General features: G+C 53.5%; 8 protein-coding genes across 8 annotated transcripts; 5 read left to right on the top strand and 3 right to left on the bottom strand.

Moving 5' to 3' along the window:
- Window positions 1-479: 479 nt before the first annotated feature.
- On the bottom strand, window positions 480-1,222 carry BO95DRAFT_320791 (DUF3455 domain-containing protein; the record flags this gene model as incomplete). The annotated part of the gene is made up of 2 exons (XM_025581793.1): window positions 480-587; window positions 692-1,222. Coding segments are annotated over 2 exons (639 nt in total), but the record flags the coding sequence as incomplete, so codon positions are not given.
- Window positions 1,223-3,649: 2,427 nt separating this feature from the next.
- On the bottom strand, window positions 3,650-5,387 carry BO95DRAFT_383237 (putative plasma membrane SNARE protein (Sec9)). Its single transcript, XM_025583413.1, has 2 exons — window positions 4,032-5,387; window positions 3,650-3,979 (listed from the first exon to the last, which is right to left on the bottom strand). The coding sequence occupies exons 1-2, from the start codon at window positions 5,232-5,234 to the stop codon at window positions 3,920-3,922; spliced, it is 1,263 nt and encodes a 420-aa protein (XP_025445100.1). The 5' UTR covers window positions 5,235-5,387; the 3' UTR covers window positions 3,650-3,919.
- Window positions 5,388-6,081: 694 nt separating this feature from the next.
- BO95DRAFT_440058 (Sec1 family protein) lies at window positions 6,082-8,347 on the top strand. Its single transcript, XM_025585868.1, has 2 exons — window positions 6,082-6,609; window positions 6,667-8,347. The coding sequence occupies exons 1-2, from the start codon at window positions 6,388-6,390 to the stop codon at window positions 8,221-8,223; spliced, it is 1,779 nt and encodes a 592-aa protein (XP_025445101.1). The 5' UTR covers window positions 6,082-6,387; the 3' UTR covers window positions 8,224-8,347.
- A 308-nt stretch (window positions 8,348-8,655) lies between these two features.
- BO95DRAFT_512088 (U2 snRNP complex subunit HSH155) lies at window positions 8,656-12,842 on the bottom strand. The gene is made up of 2 exons (XM_025591493.1): window positions 12,712-12,842; window positions 8,656-12,634 (listed from the first exon to the last, which is right to left on the bottom strand). Exons 1-2 carry the CDS (start codon window positions 12,719-12,721, stop codon window positions 8,934-8,936), a joined length of 3,711 nt encoding a protein of 1,236 aa, XP_025445102.1. The 5' UTR covers window positions 12,722-12,842; the 3' UTR covers window positions 8,656-8,933.
- A 978-nt stretch (window positions 12,843-13,820) lies between these two features.
- Window positions 13,821-15,096, top strand: BO95DRAFT_42441 (SAP domain-containing protein). Its single transcript, XM_025584670.1, has one exon. It carries the CDS (start codon window positions 14,044-14,046, stop codon window positions 14,947-14,949), a length of 906 nt encoding a protein of 301 aa, XP_025445103.1. The 5' UTR covers window positions 13,821-14,043; the 3' UTR covers window positions 14,950-15,096.
- A 2,524-nt stretch (window positions 15,097-17,620) lies between these two features.
- Window positions 17,621-18,305, top strand: BO95DRAFT_42465 (uncharacterized protein). The gene has a single exon (XM_025584680.1). It carries the CDS (start codon window positions 17,726-17,728, stop codon window positions 18,128-18,130), a length of 405 nt encoding a protein of 134 aa, XP_025445104.1. The 5' UTR covers window positions 17,621-17,725; the 3' UTR covers window positions 18,131-18,305.
- Window positions 18,255-23,174, top strand: BO95DRAFT_42486 (uncharacterized protein). The gene is made up of 2 exons (XM_025584694.1): window positions 18,255-18,256; window positions 18,327-23,174. Exon 2 carries the CDS (start codon window positions 18,449-18,451, stop codon window positions 23,063-23,065), a length of 4,617 nt encoding a protein of 1,538 aa, XP_025445105.1. The 5' UTR covers window positions 18,255-18,256; window positions 18,327-18,448; the 3' UTR covers window positions 23,066-23,174.
- On the top strand, window positions 23,175-23,535 carry BO95DRAFT_42472 (uncharacterized protein). Its single transcript, XM_025584689.1, has one exon. The coding sequence runs from the start codon at window positions 23,284-23,286 to the stop codon at window positions 23,497-23,499; it is 216 nt and encodes a 71-aa protein (XP_025445106.1). The 5' UTR covers window positions 23,175-23,283; the 3' UTR covers window positions 23,500-23,535.
- The last annotated feature ends 1,129 nt before the right edge of the window (window positions 23,536-24,664 follow it).

Consider the following 24,664-nt stretch of genomic DNA (forward strand, 5'->3'; position numbering starts at 1 on the left):
AGCTCCCACTCACGGCCTTTCCTGATTATTCTGCGTATGAGGATGGATATTCAACCCTGCTTACGATACTTCTGCACATTGCCTGATATCTGCGGCACGGACAGGCAGTGTGTGTCAGCGACATTCAACTGAGTATACGCATCTACCACTCAACTGCCTTGTGACTGGGATGCAAGTCTTGCATGTACCTATTCAATGCATGGCATCAACTCCTGATCGAAGAAAGAACGTTGTAGAAGGCCCATCGCTTGGAACTGGTCCCATTATCTCGATATCATGATTACGGACCAGCAGGTATGGACAAATCCATGATGATAGCACGGTATTCTCCCATCTCAAATCCCAGTAAACAGGCGCACTCATCATTCATCATCGCATCATATCCCTCGTTTCACCATTCAAATCCACCATACCCCATGCATGTGAACCGGCATTCCTGATGGAACCAGTTCAAATCAAACCACAGAACTGGGAACACCTCATCCATAAAACCAATACTCCGCCGCATACTCCACCCCAAACTCCCCCTCGTGCGCCGCGCAAGTCGCCGGACTCATCCCTCCTGCCGTGTGGACACGGTATATCTCCTGTGAGAGGGGCATTCGTCTAATAAGCATATCGTCTGTCACCTATACAACCCATTCGTTTTTGGGGTTGCATGAGCAAGGAAGGAAGAAGAAGAAGAACGAACCTTGATACCAGATCCCTCCACCGCAACCATCTTCAACCAGGGCACATCATCACCTCCACTACCAGGGGCACTACCAGGGGCATCTACACTCTCCACCTTCTTGGCCTTGACCCAGTTGGACTCGTATCTTCCGCCTTGTTTTCCGAAGGTCGCGGGGCGGAGATCGAAGACGGGCATTGCTGCGGCTGCGGTGGTCGAGGTGGTGGAAGAAGATTGGGAGGGTGAGAAGTAATGCTCCCCGATGATTGCGGACTGGGACAGCATCACGGCATAGAAGGCTAGGACTTCCTGCGGGATGGCCCGGGTGAATCCTGGGAGGGCGTGGAGGAATCGCAGCGCATGGTCCTTCGGGGTTGCGGCGAGGCAGGAGATGTCGTAGAGCGTGGCGACGGCGCCGATGGCGATGGGGGTTGCAGAGGCATTCTTGGGGGTGTTGTCCTTTGAGTTGGTCGGGCAGGTGTAGTTCTGCGTGCCGCGGCCGAGGGCGATGAATTTGAGGGAGAGGTGGTCGGAGGGGGGACTGAGGTGCGGTGCTGCTGCTGCTGCTTCCTCGTGTCCTCGTTTGGGGATTCCTGCTGAGCGTTTGCTGGTGGTTTGGTTGATAGAGACCACGTCGAGGGGGCACTTGGTTAGGCGCAGCGAGGAGAGGGCGTGGGAGAGGGAGATGAAGCTGGTTGCTAGGTGGACGGCGTTCGGTGGGTGAAGTTCGAGTTCGGTTTCTGTTTCGGTGGTGCGAGAGGAGGAGAAGGGGACTGCGGTGGTGAAGCCAAGGATGCTGAGGAGGATGAGGAGGGTCTTGAGGAGGGACTCGAGGAGGCGCATCTTGGTGGTTTTGTCTTCTGGATGATGATGTCTTGAGTTGAGTGTGGGATGTAGAGGGAGGTGTAGAGGGACTTTCGGGTGGTAGAGATGATGAGACCTGAGAGATGAGATGAGTTGAGATGATATCAGACAATTGCCAGGAGGGTGTTACTCTTATTATGCTATGGTCACTTCCTCTACAGTGAATGTGCCAATGTTCACCTCCCACAGCAGCTGACCTCTGCCCCTCTCTTGTCCCTGCAGCAGAGCAGCATCTCCGTGCCAGGTTGGCATCCTAAGTATGCCTCGCCAAATATAGACATGTTGCGGCGAAGCCCAAGGCATGAGGATGGTGAAGTTATCCAACATCTACAACTACCAAAGATGCCACATCACTGCCACTGATCCTTCAGCAGGGCACAGCTCGTTATCAATAACTCCAACACGCCCTCAACTGTGCCACAATAGAAGGCAATGGCGAGAGCCTGGCGAGTCGAGTGCATGATATGGTATAGAAGCGAGGCCAAGGCCTAATGAGACGGAGATAGAACCCGCAAGGTTTCGACTAAGCGCCGCACCGCAGAACATGCACTCCTGGTGAGCCAAGTTGGCCAGGCAGAATGTTCCTACTTGCTGGATATCTCTTTAAGGTTCTTGGGTATCTCAAAGCTGGCGTCGGGTTGGTTCATGCTCGCTCTTATCGAGACAAATATACTGCTAAGCGCCTGGAAGGTCGCCAAGTATCAGGACGCCACACCATCATCTAGTCTTTTTCCTCTTTTACCTTATGAGAAAGGAAGATTGAAATATCCTCCTTAATCATGAACCCGCTTGTCTTTAGCGATTCTCACCTCGCTCGACCGATTGCATTGGGGTAGCAGACAACCAACACCAGCACAAATCTAATACCTTTTACCAGAAACAGGACAAATTTCCTCACAAGCACTCAACCACAAAGACACACTACTCCAAGCTACAGCTACGAAGGAGACCTCGAGAGTCCATCAAACGCCACTCAATGTCTTTCCCATCTGTCCCCAGGACTCAACGAGGTGCTTCGCTGCACCATTGTTCACTTTACACCTATATCACACCCAGACGGATTATCTACACATACAAACACAAACAATATATGGAGGAGACCGCAAACAAGGCCTTTACCACAGGTATACTATGATTGCAAGAACCTTCGAGAAAGGAGAGGCCTAAGCCCATCTACACATCCTCCACCAAGACAAACTTCACATCACCCTAACCGAGCCACTAGTAAATACATCTAGACACTTACCATTCCCGCGTCCCCGAACTAACCAGAGAGCATTCATGAACTCGCATGGCATTGTCAACCCTCGAGACGGATATCTGCTTCATCCAAAGCCGAAAACTGTGTGTCTGTTTGATTTCCACCCCGAGTCAAGAGAAGCTTACCCCTTTGCCCGTCGGGCACAATCCCAACCACAGATCCAGATAGAAAGGCACATCCTCTGACAGACTTTGACAATATGGCATCTGAGACACGGGCTACGGTCTACACAGAACACACCGTCCAGACGCGCGAGCCGTTATTGTTCTAAGACACAAGTTAACTAACCATCCTGAAGTATTCGTCCGCCCGAAAGAAGCTGACGTAGTCTGGGTTTTAGCGTTAATATTACTACGTGTCTTAAAGTGCAAGAGAAAATATACCTACAAATCTGAGATCGAGAAACGGTTAGACTAACATCAAAATTGGCAGGTGTGGAGAGCACTTATACTATGTAAGTCGGAAACCGTTGGGAGATCCAAAAAAATCCTCCGATCTGTGTTGGTGATTGGGGGCGCTGGATTAGAGAATGAAACATGTGGGAATATGAAAGTGGGACTGGACTGTCTTCGATATAATATACTATGTGTATTGAGCGGACGCAGAACATTCCTCGGATTAAGATTAAATCTCGCAGGTGGTGGGTAGTGTTTCAGATTGAGATTACTTGGTTGACGCGTCGAGTGAGGGCTTGTGTATAAGATTGATTAAATGAGGGATATTCGGGACAGGGTCGGGAGTGCCCAGTTCGGGGCGTGCTGGGGTTGTTTGAGATTTTGCAACTATGGGGTTGCATGAGAAATGGTCGGTGTAGTGGTGTATGTACAGTGCGTGTGTACAGTATGTATGGCTGAGCTACAGCGTTAAGAATAGTCGTTCTTACTCTGCAAAAGCTGGGAGGATAGGCACCAGGCTGCTAGCAAAGCACAGAATTCTATTGGATTGCAATTACTTCCTCCCGCCAAGCAAGATTCTGCAGTATTTTAATAATATCAACTGTAGTGTCTCATCAAGTACGAATGTAGTATACCTAGGAACGCCGAGCAGATGGGATATGTGCATTTGGCAAAGGGAAAAGTGCGACAGCGCCAGGCAGTCAACAAAACGTTTATTATGGGGTATGTCTAACGGATCCGGTCCAGCTTGGCACGGTTCATGGCGATTTGCTCGTCGACAAAGTCGCTCTAGAAGGGTTGTTAGCCTCATGTTCAGGATCCATAAGCCAGAGATTCTTACCTTGCCCGTGATACGTTCCAAGTGACGGTTCTGCTCGTCCAGCTCCCGACCCGTGGCTTTGGCGAGACCGTTCAGACGGCTTGCGGCACCGCCAAGCAGGTCCAGGTTCTGCTCGATCTCGTTCTCCATCGCCTCGTCCTCACTATCCGCCTCGAACTGATACTTGGCACGGTCGGCGACGTTGGTCCGGCCCCGCGTGGTCTGCTTGCTCGCCTCGCGGTCGATCTCCCGGAATGTGCGCTCCATCCGCTGGTTGGTCTTGAAGGCCTCGTTCCGCGTGCCGTCGCGGGTCTCCCGCTCCTGTCGGTGGGTGTCCAGGATCCGCTCGTCGCGCTCGCGCCGCCGCCGGGCACTGGTGAAGGGGTTGGAGACGTGCACCGCGAACATGCTCTTGTTGAGGGTCTTGAGCTCCTTGGCCTTCTCCTCGGCAATCCGACCCTCGATGGTCGCCACGTCCAAGCTCCGCTCCGCATCATGGATGCGTTCGCCCTGCGCGCCCAACCGAGCCAGCGTCTCCCGACCGGTCTCCTCCGCCTGCGCCGCAATGCGGAGCGCGTTGCGGGTCGAAGCCACGTCCCCCTGCTTGATGAAGCGGATGTCCTGCTTGATGGTCTGGATCTCCTCCTCCTCCTCTTCCTCCGCGGTCAGATGCCGTTCCTGGTAGGTCGATGTGTTGTAGTCGTTACTGCCGCCGCCGTAGGCCGCACCGCCCTCCGAGTAAGGCGGCGGGGGACCGCCGGCCTGAGGCTGCTGCTGCTCTGCTCGTTCCCTTGCTCCTCCGAAAAGTGCATCTCTGTTGGCATCCGCGGCGGCGGAGTCGTTGGGATCGGTGCTGCCTAGCCCTCCGTAGCCACCGGGGCCGTACCGGGAGGCTGCTGGCGACACTCCACTGTTGGCGCTGCCCCCGAAGCGATCCGATCCATATCCACCCTGGTTTCCATATCGGTTCGGCGCATAGCCTTGTTTATTGTCTCCGGGGATGCTGGCGGGACCAGGAGCCGGAGCGGCGGGTTGCTCCCCAGCTGGAAGAGGGGCGACGCCAGCTTGGATCTTGGCTTTCGTGTAGGGATCGGTGGGGATGGGTTTGGCATAGGGGTTGGCCGGAGGTGCTGGGCTCTTGCTCTTCGATCGGGAGCCGAACAGCGCCAGGCGGTTGGAGGAATCGTCCTCGTCCCCGGACTTTTTGAAGCCGAACCTGCCCATGGCGGTTGATCTGTGGTCGAGTGGGTTTTAGGGTAAGAATGTCAATTTGTCGGAACGACCAGCGGGTGGTAGAATCCAATTTCTCAAGAAGGACAGATAATGGTAGAGTAAGAGGGATAATTAGGTTAAAGAAGAAAAGGAGATAGGTGGATGTAAGAGGGGCGAAAGACAGGCAGGCAACGTTCAGGGGAGCAAACGCCTCAGGCACTATAATTGGAATGATCGGAATGGGGGGGTGGAGGGGGGGGGAAAGGCGGAGGGTAATCTCATTACATCGGTGATGGCTGCTATTTAGAAGAATGAAGGCTGTTATGACGGTCTCGGTACCAGAGAGCTGTGACAGGCTGTGTTTCCACTAAGCCTACAATGGTTAGTGCAGTGGCTGGACCCTTCCAAGCCTCCTTCCAAACCAACCAAACCAACCAAGCCAAACCAACCAAGCCAAACCATCGCCCGCCGGAAACGTCCGCGCGCGTATCTCCGACTGAATCATCTGAACCAACTAACCAATTAACCAACTTGACCATCTTAACGATCTTAACGAATTTCCTCCTTTCCAGTGATGCTCATTGGCAGTCATGGCGCCGTATCCGGGGTCTGATGCAGACTACTTCAAGGACAAGGCGCGTAGGGATCTGTTGACCCTCCTCGAAGGCGTGAGTAAGGCTTGCTTCTACCTCTGGTCGCCCCAGTACATCAGCTGAATCCTTCGGTGCAGGTACGCGGTAAGAAGAACCTCATCGTCAGTCAAGACCTGGCTGGTCCAGTCGGACTGTTCGTCAAGTTCTCTTTGCTCCAAGAGTACGGTGTAGATCGCGTCTTCCTCCTGGAAAATGGCAATGTGGACTCTTCTCAACGCAATGTTGTCTTCTTAGCGAACGCTGAGAAGCTTGCTCAAGTGCGGGCTGTGGCAGGTACGTCGATTCCTTCCTGTTTACCACCCTCAGCACGCCTTCTTCGTAAGATAAGCTGGATATCTCTCCTTCTACCCAGGAGAGTCTTGCTTGGGACAGACTGTAAAGCGCGCAGACTCCCCTCTACTCTACGTAGCCAGTCACGCGCTCCCAATATCAACCAGTTTTGAAGATACCAGCTCATTCATAGGCTTTCTCTCTCTTACTTGTCTGATTGAAGGTCATCAGTATGAGCTAACATGCCTCTAGAACAGGTCAAGCGTCTCCAGCGCAATGGCAGCATTGAACATGAGATCTCTATTTTCTGGGTTCCAAGACGGACACTTGTTAGCAACACAATCCTCGAGGAAGCGGGCATAATCGGAGACGTGAACATCGCCGAATTCCCGCTATATTTCATGCCGCTGGAACAGGATGTCCTGTCTCTGGAGATGGAGGACGCCTTTAGTGATCTCTACCTGGTAAGCTTGCCCGGTGCAGCATGTTCCTCAAAACGCAAGTAACCAACATCCATGTAGCACAAAGATCCAGGATGCATCTTCCACTCCGCGAAGGCCCTGATGGACATTCAGCAGAGGCACGGTTACTTTCCTCGGATTATCGGCAAGGGTGACCATGCAAGACGACTGGCCGACCTGCTTCTCCGAATGAGAAAGGAGCTGGACGCTGAAGAGAGCTCCGGGCTCGCCGGAGTGTCAGCCCGCGGTCTATTGCCCAGTGCAAGCACAGAGAGCCTCATCATCATCGACCGCGAAGTCGACTTTGGCACCCCGCTCCTCACTCAACTGACCTACGAAGGCCTCATCGACGAGACAGTCGGCATCAAGAACAACCAAGCCGATATCGACACCTCTATCATCGGCGGGGCGGCTACTGTTCCGCAAGCGCAGGAATCCTCCAAAGGCCCGCAACAGCCCTCGTCCTCCAAGCAGCACCAGAAGCGCAAGATCCAACTTGACTCATCAGATCAGCTCTTCAGCCAACTGCGGGACGCCAACTTCGCCATTGTCGGCGACATCCTCAACAAAGTCGCGCGGCGCCTCGAGAGCGACTATGAAAGCCGCCACTCGGCCAAGACCACGACGGAGCTGCGCGAGTTCGTCAACAAACTCCCCTCCTACCAGCTCGAGCACCAGAGCCTGCGGGTGCACACCAACCTCGCCGAGGAGATCATGCGCACCACCCGCGCCGACATCTTCCGCAAGCTCCTGGAAGTGCAGCAGAACTACGCCGCAGGCTCCGACCCGACCTACCACCACGACGCGGTGGAGGAGCTCATCGCCCGCGACGTCGCCCTGCCCGCCGTCCTGCGCCTCCTGTGCCTCGAATCCTGCATGTCCGGCGGTCTGCGGCCGCGGGACCTCGAGAATTTCAAGCGCCAGATCGTCCAAGCCTACGGCCACCAGCACATCCTGACCTTCTGCGCCCTCGAGAAGATGCAACTCCTTCAGCCCCGCGCCCCTACCAACCCCACCTCCCTCCTCCTTCCCACTACCACCACCACTGCCGCCGCCACAGGAGGTTCCCCCCACCACCACCAACACAGCACAAGCCCGCGCACCAACTACAACACCCTCCGCAAAACCCTGCGCCTCGTCGTCGAGGAAGTCAGCGAAAAGGACCCCAACGACATCGCCTACGTCTACAGCGGCTTCGCCCCGCTGAGCATCCGCCTGGTGCAGTGCGTCCTGCAGAAACCCTACATCCTCTCCCTGGCGCGCGGTGGGCCCGTGGCCGCCCCAACCCAGGCCCCGGCCCCCGCCAGCGCGACCACCTCCTCGCCGGGCTGGCTGGGCTTCGAGGACGTGGTCAAGAGCGCCCGCGGCGCGACGTTCAGCCTCGTGCAGAAGGGCGACGACAAGGCCGTGCGCGCCCGCCAGACCATCAGCGGCGCCCCGGCCATCAAGACGGTCTATGTCTTCTTCCTGGGCGGCATCACGTTCACCGAGATCGCCGCCCTGCGGTTCATCGCCGCCCAGGAGGCGTCCCGGCGCCGGATCATCATCTGCTCGACGGGCATCGTGAATGGGGATCGCATGATGGAGGCGGCGATTGAGACGGGGCGCCTGGCGTGATGAGGGATGATCTCAGTGGAGAATGAATGAGAAGTGAAAGGTGACGGTTGTGGAATTCACATGACAGGATAGGATAGGATAGGATAGGATAGGATAGGATAGGATAATATACTTCACCCACTCGTTCATTCTCCTATTGTTCCTCCTTAATCTACAGTGTATCATTCTCCCTGCGAAGTCAGCCTGATGATCCCTGGCAAGCTAAGTATCATCATTTTCCAGCAATCTTGTCAGCCGCAGGACCGTATAGTCTTCGCCAGAGACGTGCGATGTCCGGACTAGACAAAGGGTAAACTCCCACATTCGGAGCAGGAGAAGTAGGAAAGAGATCGATACAGCCCGATGGTTCCACATCGAAAAGAAGACATTACGTAGAAGGCTAAGCCAGAGAGTTCCCCGGTTCCAGATACTACACTTCTGACCATTGAACTTGAACGTTGAAAAATGCCATTGGACTGATTTCTCCCACATAAAAGAATCGATAAAAAACAGAAAAATAAAACACGCCAAATCCAGCCTCGGCAAAACACCGTAATAGTGAACAGGTCCCCAGTGTGATATGATTGATGCTGACAGGTGAAAGTGAGATGATGGAAATGATGATGAAAAAGTAGCCCAGTAATACGTAGCTAGTACCAGATTGTTTACATACATGAACCACGATGAAAAAAAGAAAGGGTTGAGATTTGACGGGGAGGGGGGGAATCAAATCAAACGATAATGGACAATTCGGAGCGATCCAAGCCGTCATCTTCGAGATTGGGGTAGTATGGGATCATTGCATCTGCGCTCTGCACATACGCGTCGTTGTAGAGGCGCCAGTAGGGGACGCGGACCTTGCGGGCAGGGTGGAACAGGCCGGCCCAGACGTAGTTCATGACGGTTCCCGTGCCGACGGCCATGCGGATGGCGTCGATGGCCTCGATGACCCGGTCGATGACGTGCGGGCTGGTCTCGAAGATGTTGGGGAAGACCAGGTTCAGGAGGTGGACCATGGCGTCTTCGCATCCGAGACCCACGACGCCCAGCGCGATGTGCTTCACCACGCTGGCGGCCGTCTGACGGTGCACCTGGTCGCGGTCGATCAGGGCGTCCTCGAGGAGCGGCGTGACTGCGTAGACGTAGTCCTTGGCCATCTCGCCGATGTATTCGAACAGGAAGGACATAGCCTTGAGGACACCGTTCTGCACGTTCAGCTCGGGCACCCGGTACTCGTTCATCAGGGCGGGGAGCACGGTGAACGGCGCGCAGGTTTCGGCCACGATACCGATGGCAACAGCGGTACAGACACGTGATTGACGTTCCTGGACACGCAGGTTGTTGAGCAGCGTGGCCAGCACATCCTGGGGACCAATGGCCTTGGCGATGAAACCGAACGTGTTGTTGGCGGCACGACGGATGCCCTTCTTGTGGGCCTTCAACATGTCCAGGAGCTCAAAACAGATACGCATCCACTCCCTGGCGTTGACGGATTCGGGGCCACGGTCGGCGATACGACCAACCAGATCGATGGTGTTCTCCTGGACCTTTTCGTGACGGTTACGCAGGATAGGCGTGAGGCGAGGGAGCAGGTCTCTGATCGGCGGTTGCATCTGATTGATACCAACCACGGTGACGATAGATCGGAGGGCTCCCAGGATGGAACCGAGCACTTCGGGATACTCCTCACCCAAGTACTCGTAAAGCACAATACCAAGCTTGCCCATCAACGCGTCCTCACCACACTGCTTCATAACCATGGCAATGCGGGAGATGAGGTCCGCAGCCTGCTGCCGAACCGTGGCCGACTTGTTGTTCAACCGCCAGAGAATGGTACTGACAATCTGGGGAAGATAAGGCTTGCAACGAGTGCCAAGGGCGTTGACCACCGTACCGAAGCCGTTCAGGATGACAATATCCTCAATGCTTTGCTCCTGGAAAGCATACAGGACACCATCAATCAGTCTTTCCTCCAGTCTCTCGGAGATATCCGCGGCGCCGAGGGCTGCGATAAGCTTCTCCACGGTCTCCACAGTCATCTTCCGATAGGGTTCACTCTCATCCTTGAGATTGTTTACGACGCGCTCGAGGATCTCACCCACTCCCACCTTCTGTCCAAGGTCCACCGTCGTGTCCACCACCTGACGATAATTCCTCCTATCCAAAGCCATACGCCTCACCCAGAAACTTTTGAAAAAGTCTGTGAGAACATGCTCTTTGAGGTAACTGGCTGTCACACCATCCGTGCTAGCACACTGTGACACCACCTTCAGAACGACCTTCTTCATCTCTTCATCTGGGGATCCGAACTCGCGGAGCAGAATCTCCATGATCTGGCTGGTATAGTAGTTGGCATATTCTTCGTCCATGAGGGGAATGATGTAGCCGACAGCTTTGAGGAACGCAGCCAGACCTTTACCACGCTGCTTCCGGGCGCCGGTCCACAGAGGGTTGAGAATCTCATCGAAGCTCTCGATACCATAAGGGTTGGCAGCTTCAGCCAAAGCCGCGACGGCCAGCGCAGTGACCGTTCGCACCTTAGCTTGCTCATCACTAAGGTTGTCCGCGATACAGTCTACCAGTCCCTTGAGGTGAGGCAGGATGGCGCAGCCCATGAGAATAGGAATTTGTTGAACAATCTTGACACCTGTGTGTCTAGCCTGCCACGACTTCTTACTCCGGCATACAGCACGAAGGAATGGGAGAAGAGCAGGAATTCCAAGAGCAGAAGCGACAACCGCGAAGGCTCGGGCAGTCGTGTTCCGGACATATTCATCGACGTGGTCGATATCCGGTCGCATGGTACTGATCATGGTGGCTAGACCAGCGGCCTTCGCCAAGTTCGAAATGATTTCTCGACCCTCAACACGGGCGTAGTAGTCTTGGTCGATAAGCAAGGGCTCAATAACCACAAGGATCTTGTGAACATAGGGACGAACGAGATCATCCAACTTGTAGAGAACACGGTCAATGACCTTCACCAACAGATGGCGCTCCTGGTCTTCAAGAGACTTCTCCATGAGAAGGGGAAGGATCTGGTTGAACAGAGGCCCCGCGCCGAATTGCCGTGCGTTGTCCGTGAGCTGACGCAGGGCTGTCTTTCTCATCGGCGGCGTGCCGTTCTTGACCTTTAGCAAGAGTCGCATGATCTTCCGTTCCTTCATCTCCTCGACTGTCATTGAGCTCTCGTCACCTCCTTCCATGAGTTTGCCAAAGTAGGCCATGTCCTCAGGCTTGAAGAATTGGAGGTCTCCGACGCCGGGAATCTCAGTTGGAAGCTGTTTGCCCAGCGCACGAGCACTTTCAGGCTCCTGCATCATGAAGCCACCAACACCAGTGGAGCTGGCCATGGGTGCTGGAGTAGCCATGAGCTTCCTCGCAGGGTTCCGGATCGGGGCATATCCTGGAGGAGGGTCGAGGATCTTGTAGCCCTCCGACGGCAACATCATATCAAGCTCTTCGTCCGACAAGGGAGCATTGCGCCCAGAGATATCAGTTCCAAAGCTAGTTGGAATCAAAGGTGCACCTACTTGGGAGGGATGCATGGGGGTGGCAAGCCCTTGGTTGCCGACCGGGGTCGCGGCTGTAAGTGCTGGTGCTTGATCCCATCGGGAGCGACGCTTGGGGGCATCCTCGGCAGCGCCGGGGGCAACCGGGGCGGGCGTCTGATCCCAACGGGACCTCTTCGCCTTAGTGTCGGCGGCTTCAGCGGGCTTGGGAGCCTCTTCCTCCTCAGGAGCCGGCTCCGAAGCTACATCCCACCGCTGTTTGCGCTTGCGACCCGAGGCGACGGCCACCGTGGAGCCGGCGTCGGCGTTCTCTTTGTCTTCCAACTTCAGCGTAGCCTCGTGCTCGGTGACATCGTTCTCTCCACGGGCCTGCTTTTCTGCGATCAGCTTCTGGACACGTTCTTCTTCTTTCTCAAGTTCCCGCATGGCCATGACTTCACGGTAAGTCTGGCCCTCCTCCCCCTCCCCCTCTACATTGGCGTGAGTGTTCGCAGCGAACGGATCAGCGCGCGTGGGAGTCAGCGGGCCGCGGTTGAAGCGGCGCTTCTGGTAGTCTGTCTCGCGGTCGGCGATCCTAGCTGCCTTCTCGCGCCCAAGAAGGATGTCCTCCTCTTCCACCCCGTTGCCGTGGGCGAACTCGTCGATCTGGCTCCGGGTGGCAGTGTACTGGCCCACCAGGCGGTGGCCCGCGTCCGCGTCCTCCATCTCCTCATCGTCGCCATTGACGGCAATCGAGGTATCATATCCCGCAAACTTGTCGGCGCCTTCGCGTTCGTAGAGGGTCGTGTCGAAGGATTCAGTCAGGGAGGCCTTGGTCGAGTTGTCAGTGCGCTGGCTAGACGGATCAAAGGTCCTAGAACCTTTACTTCCAGCTGCAGCAGCATTGCGCTCAGCTTGGAGCCGACGAACGGCTTCAAAGTCAGCTAGAAAAGGGGCGGTCAGTCAGGGCCGGAGGACAACGGCGGTTTGAGAGAGAGGGGGGGGAAGAGAAATATCATACCGTCAGACATGTTGGCAGCTATGGAGATCCCAAGTGTGAGATTTTTGACAGACACTCCCAGATAGGGGTCAAGGCAGCTACATCCGGATCGGACAGAACGATGACAGCAAGCTTGATGGTGAAGGGAAGTGACGTCCTTGAGGCGAAAATATCAGAGAACATCAGGTGAAGTTCGGCGGCGGGACTAGACTGCTGACTAACAGCAATGTCACGTGTAGATGGATTAAGCCAGATCGGTCAACAGCTGAAATGTCGACCTGGCAAGGACAGAATAATTTAACATTGATAGTGCTGTTGAGATATTTAAGGCGGTTCTTTTGAATGCTACACGTCCGTATGTGTTGGTCTCGGGCCGATAGGAGTCATCGTTAAAGTACTTCGGATCTGAAGCCAAAAAGAGTATAAATATATATATTTGTAAATTCTCTAACCACTCAAGTGATTCTCGTAAACTACATTCAAGCATGATCGGAGCGAACAATATATCAAGCCTCAAGCTATTCTACAGACCCGAGACTGTCATCTCAAAACCTGCAGCCAAATATTACTGACAGTAATCACAACATGAGCATGAGTATAAGAAGAGCTGTTTGATTCCAGTATTAACAGACAACTCTTGGTCACTTCGTTGTCAATATTGAAGAACAAGTCCAGGTATCAAGTAATTCAGCTTTCGTATAACAGTAAATCTAACGCTGGCTTGCCAGAAATGAGTTGCACTGTCTGCGTGGAGGCGGTGCAAAAGCTGGCGCTGCCGATGTCTCTCGCCTGCCATGTCATAGTTCGGCATACAGTAGCTGCGCATTGGCCGCATAGAAACTCTACTTCAACTGCCAAATGGTTCACTCGAGCTTCTAAGGAGCCAACATGCGAATGATTGAGACATCCGTCAGGTCATCAGTCCCTAAAACTTCAATTCAAGATTAGCAGGTGTTCTGTTCGGTATAGTTCTGGATGAAGGAGCAATGGCCCTTACGTCAGCTATACACGTGATAGCTCTTCCGGAACGGGCAAACCGCCGCCAAACAGTCGCCTCCCGTCTCAAACACGTCCCCCAACCAGCTGCGCTCTTTTTAAACCTCTCCTGCCATCTATCTCATCGCTCTCTAAGACCTCCATCGTTAACGCTGCGCGTTCATCATCTCAGCAAAGCGCACATTTAGAACTCCAAGCGGAATTGACCACCTCAGCGGGTCCTAAAAGCGCCAAGTCGATTCGAATTGGAATACCACATCCGCTCACATACGTCGTCAACGTCCTGCGCCTGCTATTATCCACTGTCTCTCTCCACACGGTCAATTGACTTAGTACATCGCATACCCGCTATACACCATGACGACCGATTACGGCAAGAAGACCAACGCAGAGCTGGTCGAAATCCTCAAGTCTCGGAATCTTCCGCATAACGGCAAGAAGGCGGAAATGGTGGCTCGCCTCCAGGAGGATGATAACAAGGCCGCTGAGGCTACGAAAACGACAACCGAATCTGCAGCTCCAGCAGCAGCGGATGATGTCATCGATTGGGAGGATGACGAAGTCCCTGCCACGGAGGCCGCTGCGAAGAGCTCCACAGAGGCTGGGGCTGCTGCCATCGCGGCCGGTGGAAAGGGGGAAGTGCCCAACCCTGTTGCTGTACCCAACCAGAAGCTAGACACTGATCCTGCTACCGCAAACGACCTTAAGGTTGAATCGGAGGGTGCTGCTGCTTCTGCGGAGGTGAACCCGGAGGCTGCCACGGAGGCTGCCGCTACCGCTACTACAGAAGAGGCCGAGCAGAAGCCGGCCCCGAACTTCGCTGCGGGCCTTCCAATTACGGAGATGGAGGAGGAGTTGAAGAAGCGTAAGGCTCGGGCGGAGAAGTTTGGAATCACGGAGGAGTCCAAGGCTGCCATTGATGCTGCAGAGAAGCAGCTGGAACGGGCGAAGCGGTTCGGCTCAGCTGCCGTCGCGGCCCCCACAACCGAGGTTGGGGTGAAGAAGCTGGATGAGGCACTTCCGGAGGAGAAGTCGCGCAAGCGTGGTCGCGGTGAGAATGAACAAGGTGGTGGTCGGGGAGGAAAGAGACGCGATTTCGGTGGCGGCCGGAATAACTCCCGGCGACAGGGTCGCGGGAATCGCAACCAGGGTCAAGGTCAGACTCAGCGCCAGCAGCAGCAGAATGGAGGTGGAAACAAGGGTAGCAGTCTGAGTGAAAAGGACGCCCAGGCTTTGGAAGCCAGGAAGAAGAGATTCGGATAGGCTGTTCCTCGGCTTTCTGGCTTCGCGGTTTTACCTTTCATTCTATCTGTTTTTCATCTCGCTCGGCGTTTAAGGGAATTCAATAATGATCTTCAGACTTTTACTGGTGTGCTTAAGCTTTTTGAAGGAAGCTGCTATGGTTGTCAATCCAATTCTGTAGTATGATAGGACGGCAGCGAGGAAGCTCGACCTGGTCAATCAGATCGGCCAGATGCTCTTGTCCCATACGGTAGTCGTACAGTCCTAGTGGGTTGACGAGTTAGGGAGAGCGGGACAAGGCCAGGGCTATCGTTACTATGTTGACAATCGGACCTTGATCGGAGATTGGTGCTGAACGAGGACAAAGCACCGTTCAGGGTGACATCCAGTCCAACATCTGTTTGTGTGTCTTCTGTTCCTGTCTTGTGCCATGTTTACTCTGCTTTCTGGGAGCTCAAGCAAGCCGGACCCGTTTCGTCGACAACCATGAATAGATAGAAGCGGGCTGCTTGTGACGGTCAATATTCTCTGGAGGTTTCTAGACGGTCGTGTCAAGCTGCAAGCTATGTTACTGTGGCGGTCGGTAGCGGCAGCCTTGACATGTTCAGCTGAAAGGTGCATGACAGGCGCCGGTTCCTGCAGAAAGTCGGACAGTGCTCGCTGCTCGCTGGCCATGGAAAGATCAGAACTGTCTCGGTCTTTTCAAAGCAATGAGATCCGCGTCAGTAGATCGAAATCACCGCGCCACGCCATGCCAATAGTGTGACTGCAGAAGACCCTCACTATCATGTCGCTCGCATTCCCGCCCGCCTACTACCTTCATTTCGTGTCCTGTTACCCATTTTGAGTATCCCGGCCGTCCCAACGAGAAGTCGCTCTCAGGCTGGTCGGTGATTGGTATATATCGCCATCGTTTAGCTTAGCTTATTCTGATCGGAGTCATTTGTAGTCAAGCACTTCCATGATTAGTGCTGAGCAAAGGCCTCGAATAGCCGCTGATCTCCGCTCCAGTGAACAACTGCGGTAAGCGAAAGGGCTTTTGCTTCACTAAATCGAGCGAATCGTCTCGTGTTGCGCGGTGTGTTGCCCCCGTCCAGGCTCGGTGCTGAGCCAGACCGCGCGGATGGCATCCGTCAATCAGGGCGGATTGTCGCACGGTGACCAGAATTTAGCGGCGGATCAAGACCCACGGGCTGAGCGACTCCGCATCTACTGGGCTGGCGAAGAGAGAAAGAGCAGTAAAGGTAGCAGAGATATTAATAGACCGTCAACCTCGATCCCACAAGGGTTGATTCTCGATTCTCGATTCTTGATTTTCGATGAATTGATTGCTTCAGGGACCGACAGTGTCTCCACCATTCTAAGTTGTGGCCCTTGGTCTCAGCTGCCGTGTACTATACGGAGTACTGGGTACATAAGCTAGGATGCCATGAAAACAAAGATCTCTGGTCGAAGTATATCCTGGCCAGCTATTATAAGTTACCCAGCAATTGATTTCATGCCATGGCTCGCCCTAGGAGAAGAAGTTGTTTGAGCAGTGTACTGTACAGTACGTATTGGAGAAGCAGGGAAACTGGGGATGACAGGATGGTTCGGGGCGAACCTTCCAGCGTACCAGAGTTGCTCCTCTGGCAAGATCAGCGATGGCACGCACACATTGTGGATAAGTTGAAGGGTCTGAAGATGCTGCCTTTTTCTTCTTTCTCCCTCTTCCTTTTTTCTGCACCTGATCGATAGTGTACTATGATAGAGTAGACTGAGTAGCCACTCGTGGTGGTTCGTCACTTCCTTCACGTTCTCTTACTCGGACTCGCCGCGATCGGCAAGACCAATAACCAACAGAAGAAGTCACTGACCATCAGTGACCATCAGTGACCTCCAGCCTTTCACCTGACCGCCGCACTAATGCAAAAAAAAAAAAAAAAAAAAGAATTCACCCCACCCCCTCTTTCAGTTATCGCCAATCTCGCCATTCTCTCCCCTCTCTCCCCTCTCTCCCCTCTCTCCCTCCCCCCTCCCCCGAATCCCAGATAGAACGAAGGAAAATGTCCGACAGGCGTCAAATCAGAGTCGATCATGATTGACACACAGACCAGATCTAGCTGCGGCAATTCTTCCTTTAATGAATTGATCCCATTCAATGATGCCTGCACCTGCCATTTGCATGTTGGGCCATCGCAAGTGGTCAAATTCCAGGACGACGGACTGTCCACTATCCCACGCCACTCGACTCCATCGAGACCTGTCAGCCCTTACCGTTGAACAGTCCTCAGGCCTGTGCTGCGGTAGTCTTCACCACTTATAACGAAGGTAACAAGCGCGGGTGGATCTGAACAATCGTTCCCGTCCACTCTGGCTCGTTATGCCTCTCGCAATTCGACTTCAGCGGGAATACCTGTGGAGTCCAAAACGCTCGTGCCCTTGACCAAGATGAGGATCCTCTAGGCTCAATTTGCCCCCAACGATAACCATTCCAAGATGCACTGGCGATGACGGGAATTATATGATAATCGTACTGATATGCTATGCGACAAGGCGACAGAGTAGTTCCTGCGCCAATGATCGTCCCGGTCACATCAGGGCTCATATCCGGCGCCGATGTCGATCGCACAAACGACGCCAGGATTCCTCTGTGATAGTTGACCCTTTAGTTATAGGGATTTATTGACTTGCAAATGGATATCCTGCTTTCCCGCCGCGCTCGACGGTCCACAATGGGGTTGAACTCAATTATGGACGCTCATAGACTGTCGCCCAGGTCCAGATCTCATGGTCACTGATTAATACAACCTGATCCATGACCTTCCTTCGCCCTCTAACTCCTCCTCACTTCACTTGCTACCCTTTACTTCTCTCTCAGCTGGCCTTCGAGAGTTTCCTTTTGAGCGGACTCTCTGATTTGCAGACTGCCGCAGCACGTTCTCTGACGTGGTCGTGCAGACCCAGCTCAACCACTTTCTTTTCTCCCTGCCTGCATTTAGCCACCGGCGACGTCTCCGGGCTGTGGCGCAGTGAGTGCATCTGTCCGCCGGCTCAAGTATACCCGCGAGCAATTGGATATTTTCTGTCGTCTTCGCTCAAGTGCAATCATATTATCTGGACGGCCAATTTCTTTTTTCGTTTTTCAGGTGCCTGCTATTTCAAGAACGCGGTTCTTTATGGTGCTTTTAAACCCTTGTATAGTACATCGTTCTGTGCTTGACCGCTTCATTGTGTCTTAGAAATACCCCGCCACGCGGCAATATTGTGAAGTCTTCAACTTTCCCCATATAGAAGCGCTCCTGTCATACAATATCCCCCGCAGAACACGATGCTACCAGCTACCAATGTAAGTGATCAATCAGTTCTCTGACTCAGGCCCGGAGCGTATAGAAGCTTACATCGCATTTTGCCTGCAGATTTCGCTCCAATCCCGATAATCAGGAACCAGACGGAATGAGTTCGAGCCTTGTCCGTTTCCATACCATCGCTAGATTAGTAGTCCTCGGACTGAAGCTGGCGACTGGATCTTGGTAATACGATGTCGTCGCACAAGTCTGACGGTGGCCGAATACCCCGGCTGAAGGATGTCGCTTCTAAACCCCGAAATGTATCGTCGACCGGGATGGCTTCAGCACGTTCCTCGAACTCTGCTGCCCAATTATTGCACCGTCCCCGGATACCAAGGCCGAACAATGGACCATCCAGGAATAGCAGAACACCATCTCTATCCGATGCAGAAGATAGTCGCCATGCCTCTGCATCCTCGAAGACGTCGAGATTTCCGACTGGTCTCATGGCTCGCTCGCCCTCATCCTCTCAAGGGACGATCCACTCATCTTCGCCGCATTCGACCCCGGACCCGAAGGCAGATCGTCGTGTATCATTGGCATCCCACATGGCTGCTGGACCCCTGAGTCACTCCGGAACTGAACCACAGACCCCAAGTCAAGGTCGACTGCGGAATGTTCTGCGAAGGAGAGCGCCCACAATTGGCCAGCATAGTGCACAAATTAAGCCCATGCCGGATAGAATCAGGCCTCAGAAGCTGAATGTTATAATTCCAGAGCAATCTTCCATTGGTCGTCCAGCGACTACTCTATCTCGGTCCCCGCCAGGTAATGCTAGTCTGATCGGACAACTTTCATCACCAATGACCTCGCCGGAGATTCCTTTGAGCAGCGTATCGAATATCACAGCTCACGATGTCCCAAAGGAGTTCGCCAGTCTTAGGACCACCACGATCAACACACAGAGCCTCCCACCCCCAACCCCAATCATCCCTTCTGCCAGCAGCCCATCGACGAGATACTCTGAGTCTCCCGGCATGTGGAGTAGGACATCCACACCTACTACCTTGTCTTCGTACTCACCAGGGATCTCGATCCCTCCTAAGGGTCCTCGTATAAGACAGCCAAGTCCAACTCAAAGCAGGCTCCCTGTCTTCTCTCCCCAGCAACACCAGCCGAGCTCATCCGCAGGAAAGCCTGCACGAAGCGCTATAGATGAATCGGAACCACGCCCCAGAGCAAGCCGGGGCGATTTACATGGTGATAGCTACCATGAAGAGTCTGGGACGAGAATGGTTAATGCGCCGAACGTGGCTGGAAGTAGCCTGCCACGAAAGTTACCCACTTGGACAAAACCGATCCTCTTCAGTGAGAAGCAGCCAAGCCACGATATGCAGCCGGACTCTGGAGCAGCACAGAAACCCAAATCTGTTTTTCGTGAGGAGAGAGCGGACGGGATGAAGATTTCTGTCCATATTCCCACACGACCCAGCAGGGAAGGGACCCATCAGTTGGTGCTGGAGCCCTCACCGATCATTCAGAGCAACATAATGCCTACAGCTTTGACAGGACATAGACGTCGGATTTCAGGCGATCGGAATGCAGTACCTGAGGGAGCGACACATTCAAACTTGTCTGCAGCCACGTCTGTGGATTCTCTGTATTCTACTTTATCTGCGCAAGGAACCACCTCACGCATCCCCACGTCGCCCGAACTCCTATGGAAAAGCCCCCGAATCCCGACCAAGGGTCCTAACGCTCAGCACGAAGTTGTCAGTCCAGGCAAAACCCGCACCCTTGGTCTGTTCTCTAGACGATCTAAACCAGAGATAGAAAAGGATAACGAAGGTAGATCTTTTCGCAAAGGACCAGCTGCCGGAACAGGCCACGAAGGCTACGGCAGGTACTCGCAGCGAGGCCGCAAGATGAGCACGACTAGCAGTACGACCAGTCGAGCACGATCGTCAAGCTCAGTAAGAAGTGGACCAAAGCCTGTTTCCAGCAGCAAAGGCATTCTTGGAAAAGGCCGTCCGGAGTTCGAGCTTGATGACTTTCTACTGGAGCGTCTTCAACCTGTGATCATCCAAGGCGGTGGTATGGACGGCACTGCTGCTTTGAGAAGGCAGAGCGAACAGAGCACAAGTGATTTCAGTACAGGCACAAACTCAATTCTGACACAACAGTCCAAGGTTTCTCCATCTGCAAGCGGCTCCACGGAGACATTGCCATCATCTAGGGCGACTTCGGTGACACTGAGCGAATCAGTCTGGAGAGGCTCGGAAGGGCAAAAGACTTCGAGCATATTAGCATTTTCCGAGCCTGCGGATATGTCCGTCACCCAACCAGAGCAGACGAGAGTTGTCAAACCGCAGGTGCTTGCTCAGGTCAGTCGGCAATATCAGAAACCTCAAGTGCCCGACGATGATAGACAGCCCAGAGCTCTTGAGGCACAGAGCCCACAGAAAAAGCCATCTAAGAGAGGCCTTGGGCTCAAATGGAATATATTTCACAGAAAACCGGACACAGTTCGATCACCTGTCGACATTGACGCCCCTTCTGGCCCAAAGCTTCATGCTACGGTATCTCCCGTAGCTGCCCGTAGGCCTCTTCCGTACTATGCGCTGCTGGACGATGACTCGGACCCACTTGAAGAGATAGTCCATCGTGTTGAGAACTCACCTCCGACCGAGGACGAAGAGACCGAGATTGCCTCCCCAGTTGAAGTGCCAGCTGCTTTGAATATACGAGACGCTACCGATTCCATCTTGCTACCTTCACCACCGAAGCTACACGACAATTTGTTTCGAGATCAAGCCGAGTCTCCAAAGGTCTATTTTGACAAGGGCTTTGCTCCTCGGAGCCCCGAAGGTAGATTGGACGATCGAGTGGAAGTTAAACGTACCAGTCGCCTCACATCGATCGGTCGCATCCCCCGGGTTGTTTCGAGAAGGGAGCGACCGCACAAGCCGGCTCTGCAGTCATTCTCGAGACCATTTAGCGTGGCGGACTCTCCTTCATTACTCGCTCCAGTTGGCCCGAAGCCTAACGAATTTTCCCCGTCCATCTCACAACCACCCACAGTGCAACAGCTCGAATCCCCGCAAAAGCTGTCTGTTGACGGTTTTGACCTAGCGAACCCATTTGCCGACCTTTTTCAATTCAGTGTCCTAGACTTCATTGCTGGTCCTTATGCAAAGGATGAGTTTATGACGTTTGCACCCAGGAAGGAATCGGTAGTATCTACTTCAAGTGGCTCCGAGAGCCTTGCTGCAATCACAGCCGTGGTTCCAAGCCCCGGGGCAGATTTGATGGAAGATGAAGTATGGGGGGAGTACGATGACCTCATTGATCATGTTCTGTCGCCCCAGACAACAAGTACGTTGTTTTCAATTGGCTCAGAGTCGGATCGGAACCTCGAGATGGCGACAATGGCTAGCAAAACGCTCCAAGCGGAGCTGACTGGTGATCAGATGAAGCCCCCGGCTGGTTCGGTTGATGGGCCAAAAGTCGAGCTTACGCCTTCCTCTCCAGTGTCGACTAATGGCTCTGTCCGACTCCGCAGGTCCAATGTTCCTGCCGAATCTCGCACGTCAATTGCCCCGTCCTCCCAGCCTTCCTTCAGTAGCATAATCGCTTGTTATTGTGACAACCGCGATGAAAACAAGGAATTGACCGAGCAAGAACCCGACAGCGTGATGCCATTGCCCCTTGCGGAGCACCCGTCAGGCCTGCTTGGCTCCCCAGCATTAGTTGCACCTCTCAGTTTCGAAGAATGCCGTCAGCGCAACACTGCCTTATTCGACATAGCGGAACGTGATCGTGAAGGGCCAACTGCTCTCACGAACATCAGGTCCGGCTCGCTCATGACCAGTCGCTGGTTATCATTCGGGAGGGTTCTATTTAGTCCCGGACATGGCCGTGCCCAAAGCGGAGATCAGGAAAGAATTTTGGTTGTGGATGGACTCGGAAACGACGACTGGTCCTTCTACTGTGCCCTGACGTATCCTACAGCCAGTGTATATAGTCTCAATGAGGGAGCCAATACCGCTACGTTCAAGCACCCGGCAGCATGGCAGCCACCATCAAATCACCACACGTTCTACCAGTCGACCCTCAACGACAGATTGCCTTTCCCCAAAGGATATTTTACTGTTGCTGTTCTGCGCTTCCCTGCAGCTTGTGCGGAGAACACGCAAGCCAGACTTGTGTCTGAATGCAAGCGTGTTCTGCGCGCGGGAGGCTACCTGGAGATGAGCATCCTTGACCGTGATATGGTGAACATGGGCAACCGTACACGGAGAGCTTTGAGGACATTGAAGGAAAGGACGTATGTGTCCGACCCGAATATCAGCCTGAAGCCCACGAGCGATAGCATACAGAAGCTGCTTGGAAAGTATGGGTTCGATAATCTCCGACGATGTATGGTTCGAATTCCCGTTGCAGGAGTGATCGTGAGATCGTCAGCATCATCCACCTCCACGTCATCCTCGGACCCATTTGTGCTTGCTGCAACAACTGGCCTTTCAGACAGTATTTCGCCCTTCACAGAGACTTCTGCGACTGTTTACCAAAAGCTTCATGGGAAGTCATCTTCCAATAGCACCGACCTATCTCTGGGTGACCTTCTATCTGATCCATCCCCATCACCCACAAACGATGAATCGATCCGCAAGATAGTCGCCAAGGTAGGCAGGTGGTGGTACACGCGATGCTACGAGATCCCCATCCTCCCGAATGGCGATATAGCTCTCAGCATCTGGTCGGACCGGAAGGTGATCCGTGAGTGTCAACAGCGCGGCACGGGCTTTCGCTTGTGGATTGCATACGCCCAGAAACCTAGCGAGAAACGCCGCACGGCGAGTGTTTAGTGCATGTCAGAATCTCGAATGATCATATGAAAGACTAACGACAATTGATGATACATACGAACGTTGATGAAGGAAATGAAAACGGTTATTGTGCCCGCCTGATGATCATACCTTTAGGTGTTGCAACTCGAACGACCAAGGCCAGAAAGACAAAAGAAAGAAAGAAAGAGAGAAAAGAGAGACCAGACGGGTGCTTTTAAAGACGCTTTATTCACCTCATGCATATATTGTACCTTTCGACCTTACCCATTTTTTTATTATGCCTAATACTGTGTTCAATTTTTATTGTCTCTGGGCGGCTGTCTGAACCTTTTGTTGCATTTGCGATTCGATTATATGTCTTCCATGAAGCTGGCTTGATGGGCGGAATTCTGCTTTTTTTTTTCTTTTTCTTTTTAATAGTATACCAAGACGAAGTCGAGATTCCTGAATGAGCGACGGATTAATTGGGTCACACAATAATACAAACAAAATTTCATCGAAGGGTGCACAACAATTGTAATCGGGGCTGATTCTTTTACGAGGTGTCCCTCCGGCGACCAAAAGCAGGCCCAGTTACAACCTGCAAGCTGTGACCATTGCCATTGCCATTGCCATTGGGGAGAGGTAAATGTAGTGTAGTGTAGTGTAGTGTAGTGTACAGTACAGAGTGCAGCACGCAGCTGCGTGCAGAAATTCCCAATTCCAAGGGCCCAGCAAGAGGGTAATGGCAATGGCAGGAAATCAAGAACGGTCAAGCATTCCTTCTCAGCAGACTACACTGCATACACACCCAGGGGACTGTAAGTACAGTACAGTACCATGCACCACCTGCAATTATCCCCCAAAATCGCACTCCCACCGAGACCGGACCCGAAGACAGTAAGTGACAGTGACGGTTGGTGGTGGTGGTGGTGATGGTGCATGTGTCTAACTTTTCATCCCCCGCTCCTCCTCGCCCCTCGCCCCTCCCCCCCTTCCCCCCAAGAAGAAACACACTCCAATAAGTTAACTTACTGAAGGGCAGACCGCCTCACAGTGGCACTTGCTTTTCACTTCTGCTTCAATTTCTCTTTTCTGTGTCGACGTCGATGTCGATGCCGGTGTCGATGTCTCGCACCCTAACATCTTGCGAACAGCGACAGAACCGACCCACCCCACCCCAAGGGAAGGCGAAGGGGAAGGGGAACCCCAAGCCTAAGTGAGCACTTCTGTACGCTGCTCTACGAACCTTACCTAGTGTACAGTCCCAGTCCCGGTCCCAGTCCCACTGTACTATCACGACTCACAGTACAGAACATATGCTTTTGCTTCCCTCGGATTCTCGCCCTCTGCCCACTGCATATCCCGCGCGTCCAGACCGCAGCCAGCGCCACGGAACTTGCATCATCTCGCAGGATGTGAAGACATTTTACTGTACACCCACACCCGCACACTCACTGGCAAGAACGGAATATCTGGAATGTTCGAAACGAAGCGAGGCGAGGCAAGGCGAGGTGGGCGCCACAGCATAACTTTGTTTTCTGGGGGCGAGGGAGAGAGGTAGGGGGAATGATATCGATGGTGCAGAGGATGATATCAACAGCTCTAAGTATGATGTCTATCTAGCTGAAGAATGTA

This window comes from Aspergillus brunneoviolaceus (assembly GCF_003184695.1).
Source record: "Aspergillus brunneoviolaceus CBS 621.78 unplaced genomic scaffold BO95scaffold_13, whole genome shotgun sequence".
Taxonomy (NCBI): domain Eukaryota; kingdom Fungi; phylum Ascomycota; class Eurotiomycetes; order Eurotiales; family Aspergillaceae; genus Aspergillus; species Aspergillus brunneoviolaceus.

What these genes read in the sequence shown, in the direction of transcription:
- BO95DRAFT_383237 (XM_025583413.1), bottom strand. Translation starts at nt 5,234, where the DNA reads ATGGGCAGGTTCGGCTTCAAAAAGTCCGGGGACGAGGACGATTCCTCC. An exon ending in TGGAACGTATCACGGGCAAG is followed by an intron (nt 3,980 to 4,031) that starts GTAAGAATCTCT and finishes CAACCCTTCTAG; the next exon opens with AGCGACTTTGTCGACGAGCA.
- BO95DRAFT_42465 (XM_025584680.1), top strand. Translation starts at nt 17,726, where the DNA reads ATGACCTTCCTTCGCCCTCTAACTCCTCCTCACTTCACTTGCTACCCT.
- BO95DRAFT_42441 (XM_025584670.1), top strand. Translation starts at nt 14,044, where the DNA reads ATGACGACCGATTACGGCAAGAAGACCAACGCAGAGCTGGTCGAAATC.
- BO95DRAFT_440058 (XM_025585868.1), top strand. Translation starts at nt 6,388, where the DNA reads ATGCCTCTAGAACAGGTCAAGCGTCTCCAGCGCAATGGCAGCATTGAA. An exon ending in CCTTTAGTGATCTCTACCTG is followed by an intron (nt 6,610 to 6,666) that starts GTAAGCTTGCCC and finishes ACATCCATGTAG; the next exon opens with CACAAAGATCCAGGATGCAT.
- BO95DRAFT_42486 (XM_025584694.1), top strand. Translation starts at nt 18,449, where the DNA reads ATGTCGTCGCACAAGTCTGACGGTGGCCGAATACCCCGGCTGAAGGAT.
- BO95DRAFT_42472 (XM_025584689.1), top strand. Translation starts at nt 23,284, where the DNA reads ATGCATATATTGTACCTTTCGACCTTACCCATTTTTTTATTATGCCTA.